The following is a 4,008-nucleotide window of genomic DNA, read 5'->3' on the forward strand; positions in this document are numbered from 1 at the left end:
GATATGCACCACACTTTATCTAGTAAGCTATACATGTGCACTCACACAAATACAATAAGTCACACTATATACTTTTTATGCAATTTACACAAATACACTTTTGGTTTGAGATGAATCATCTGGTGGAATATTATTACTTGTAGACAACACTTTAATACACACATCAAAAGGCACGAAACACCACCTTCAGACAAGTTGTGTTCTTATTTTCAAGGGAAGATTCAAGGGTCAGATTCAGACTGCCCTTATCCTTTCCTGAGTCTGATGCAATGACTCCGGCCGTTGCTTGAAATGCTGAAGCAGGTTGCATCAGCCAACTGCAATAATGATATACAACATTCCAAAGAGCGACAACAGGCTTATCCAATCACATATCCTGTCTATGGGAGTGACGTTTTTTAAACGAATCCCTATCAAGAAAAGGCGTGATGATTGATTGGTTTTAAGCCAATAAAATATCACATTTGGTCGTAAATTGCCGCCTATTTTGGCGCACCATAGGTGGATTGGACAGATGGCTTGGACACCAACCTTCTCTCAAATGCCATTGGTCAGAAACGCAGCCATTGAGACACACCTATTTATGCTGGTAGCTACAAAAACGAAACAACATCCACGCCATTTCACCTAGGAAGAACGGAGAAACGTCTGGGAACCTTCTGCTTGTCAAAACATTTCTCAAGGAACGATCCATTTTTGATAATCGTCTATTTTAGACTGTATTGTAACCACTAATACTATTTTTTACCGTCTGGCTAAATAGCTAGCCAGACAGCTTGTTTACCGTTTGTTTAGAAAACGTAAAGGCTAGTAGCCATGGATTTTTAATTCAAGTATGCGGCAGCACTAAGGCATCGGCATGCATCTTGCAAGGCAAAACAGACTCCGTAATTCCACCTTCACAACTGCTAAGCAGTTGGGCTCAAATACCGTTCGCGGTATATCGGTGAGCCAACCTATACCGCTTCTCCTTGACCGACGGAAGCTAATATTAGCCGGCTAATTAGCCTAGCTGCTCAACCTTACATTAAACCTCATCAAAATTCACTACCAATACACTTGAACGTCATCATCAATATCAGTCAAAATGAAACCTCAAGACATCCTTGCTGGTAAGACTAGCTTATGGATCTTCGGTTATGGGTCATTGGTGTGGAAGCCTGACTTCAAATACAAGAGAAGCAAGGTCGGCTACATCCAAGGCTACAAGAGACGTTTCTGGCACGGAGACAACTTCCATCGTGGAAATGATGAGCTGGTAAGATGTCGTGTATACAGTGTATCAGGTTCATTACTGGTTTACTGCCACGTTGCGTTAGTCAAAACCCTTGACGTAAACCATTTCTCTCTGCCTCCCTTGCAGCCCGGAAGAGTGGTGACGCTCATTGAAGAGGAAGACGTAAGTGGAACTTTGATAGTGGCCTACTATGCTGTGGGGAATTTCAGCTTGAAACGTAGAAGTGGGGGAACATTGTAGCTTCCAGGAACATGTATACTAAATGATGATGTTGCACAGAAATTCTGTTTATTTTTGAGTCTAAACAGCATCTCGTTCCTTTCCCATGACAGGCATCCACTTGGGGTGTGGCCTTTGAGGTGACTGGCGCTCAGGTGGAGGAGTCACTCAAATACCTCAATGTTCGAGAGGCAGTGTGTGGCGGGTATGTCACCAAAGCTGTGGAGTTTGTCCCTGATGGAGAAAATGAGGAGCCCGTCCAGGCTCTAGTGTATATCGCCACCCCCGACAACCCCCTCTACCTGGGGCCAGCCAGCCCTGAGGTGATAGGGTCCCAGATAGCCATGTCCCAGGGCAAGACCGGCCACAACCTAGAGTACCTCCTCCGCCTGGCAGAGTTCATGAGGATGAGCTGCCCCCACGTTGAAGATCATCACCTGTTCTCCATCGAGGCGGCCGCCATGGTCCTAGTGCCATACCTGTTAGGGGCTCAGTAATCTGTACCCTTCTGTCTCTCTCTACTGGAAACCTCACTTGCCATCACTCACTTGTTGAAACCATAAAATGAGGTTTAATTGTCCTTGTGTTGTGTATTTGTGACACCTGTGCATAATGATAGCCATACAAACAAAGCGGTACAAAGGGAAGCATGATTTTCTTTTTTTGAGATGGTTGGGATTTTTTTTTTTTTTTTTTAAGTATACAAGCGGGATTACTTGTGCAATATTGTATGGTCAACCTCATGGAGATGTTTTGTGGATTAGTTGTTGGAATTTATGCATATTACTGCTCACTAATGTACCCCCCCAATCGGATGCATTAATGGTTAATATTTGCAGTTGCCACCTCGTCCATTTCTTACCCACTGGTCACAATCTGGTGTCACTTCCTCTGTTGTGGCTGTGAAGTGTCCTGCACTTCTGTGTACACCTTTGTTATAAAAGGTTGTATTTGGCATGGTTTTCATCTGTAACAGTAAATCCCAATAAAAGGTAAAAAAAAAAAAGTTCAGTTTTGAATTGTTTTCTCCTTATGAGAACAGTAAGGCTTGATGGTAGCAGTTCTGAAGGTGGTAAAGACTTGGGGTACAGATCATTTAGTTGATGCAGTGCTCACATACACTAGTCCCCCAACCACAAAACAGGTGGCGCGTTAGTATGAGCTGAATGTAAACAAGAACATGTGTCGGCCAGGGACGGCATTGCCGGCCAATCATAAACACGGGCAGGGGTCACCTGGCTTCAGTTCTCCACACCTCAGGTTAGTGGCCGTGGACTCCCCATTAGGTCATAGTCACATGTTGATGGCCTGTGACAACACACCTAGAGTCCTGACACCTCATTGGCTGGAGCCGGCTACACTCCTCCCACTCAGCGCCGACCTCCACCTTCACAGGTCTCTGATTGGCCGGGGTACTGCTACCCTTTGACGGGACTCAAGTCAGATGTTTTCTAGGAACACATTCTTATGTAAGTTGTTGCCGGGGGCGACACGGGCCAAGGAAGTCCTGTGTTTATGATCTACCCCATCCAGGTGTCAAAGGTCAACAGGAAGGACATGTTGAAGCCTATATAAAGCACACAAAAAGACAGCTCAATTATAGGTCCCGTTGCCACTTTTAAGTGTGAAAAATAAGCACAAGCTAAGGTTCAAAGATGTTGTTCAAATGTTGTGTTGTTTCCAGGGGTGGTTGTGCATAAACAAGAAATACAGTCTGAAGTTTGCCTTGGAGAATGAATTTTGCAATTCAGCGATTCAGTATGTAATCTACACTGGTCTGCAGTGGTAGTGTACTGTACATCATTCAAACAACAACACACTGATTTAGCAGTATTTTAATTGGCTTTTCCTGTTAGTAAAATGACCGTTTTTTTTTTCATATGTACACATGACCTATAAAAATAGACAAGCAAACTGGGGAGAAATAAGGAAAATGTCCCCCCTTAATACTATTTACACCAACAGAACAACACCATTAACCATCACAATGTCCAACACAAAACAAACTCATATATATATATATATAGTATGTGTAGTGCTAATTTCAGAACGCTGATGTGAACCATATCCAAAATATCAATGTCACAAAATAACGATGCAGACTTTCAGACAGAAAGTATAATTATTTTCTCTTCAAATAAAAATGGCTTCAATACAATTTACAATTTCAACAATTGTCATATATTACCCATTTTAACTTAAGCATTGTACAATCCAAACATTCTAAGTCTGAGAGGACTTATATTTTCACAAACAGATCAGAATCACATTTTTATAAACAGTGCTTTTATCTTGCAATCAATTTACCACAAAATATCCCAAATCTTCCATTTATTTCTCTCGGTTCTCAAAATATATTATTCTGCCTTTATTTCTGACTGTGCTGGGAAATACGTCATAGAGAAAATGTTTTTATTCAAATATGCCATATTGGTATGGATGGGTATTCTCTCTCTTCATACAAAAATAAGAGCTATATTACAAAAGCAGTCCTGTTTTAGTAATTTGGTATGCATTCACATTTTGTTGAAATTCCGTACAGACCAACCATA

At 41.9% G+C, this 4,008-nt stretch overlaps 1 protein-coding gene across 2 annotated transcripts in view; it reads left to right on the forward strand.

Moving 5' to 3' along the window:
* The first annotated feature begins 608 nt into the window (after nt 1-608).
* Nucleotides 609-4,008, forward strand: part of chac1 (ChaC, cation transport regulator homolog 1 (E. coli)) — a 182,779-nt gene continuing 179,379 nt past the window's right edge. The window contains exons 1-3 of one of the 2 annotated variants that reach the window (XM_062468566.1): nt 609-1,258; nt 1,364-1,399; nt 1,570-1,985. In XM_062468566.1, coding sequence (XP_062324550.1) covers nt 1,088-1,258; nt 1,364-1,399; nt 1,570-1,953 — 591 coding nt within the window. In that variant the 5' untranslated portion in view covers nt 609-1,087 and the 3' untranslated portion in view covers nt 1,954-1,985. Of the gene's footprint in view, nt 1,259-1,363; nt 1,400-1,569; nt 2,037-4,008 lie in introns of those variants that run through there. The other variant, XM_062468565.1, reaches the window with a different exon arrangement.

Source organism: Osmerus eperlanus, chromosome 8 (assembly GCF_963692335.1).
Source record: "Osmerus eperlanus chromosome 8, fOsmEpe2.1, whole genome shotgun sequence".
Lineage (NCBI taxonomy): Eukaryota > Metazoa > Chordata > Actinopteri > Osmeriformes > Osmeridae > Osmerus > Osmerus eperlanus.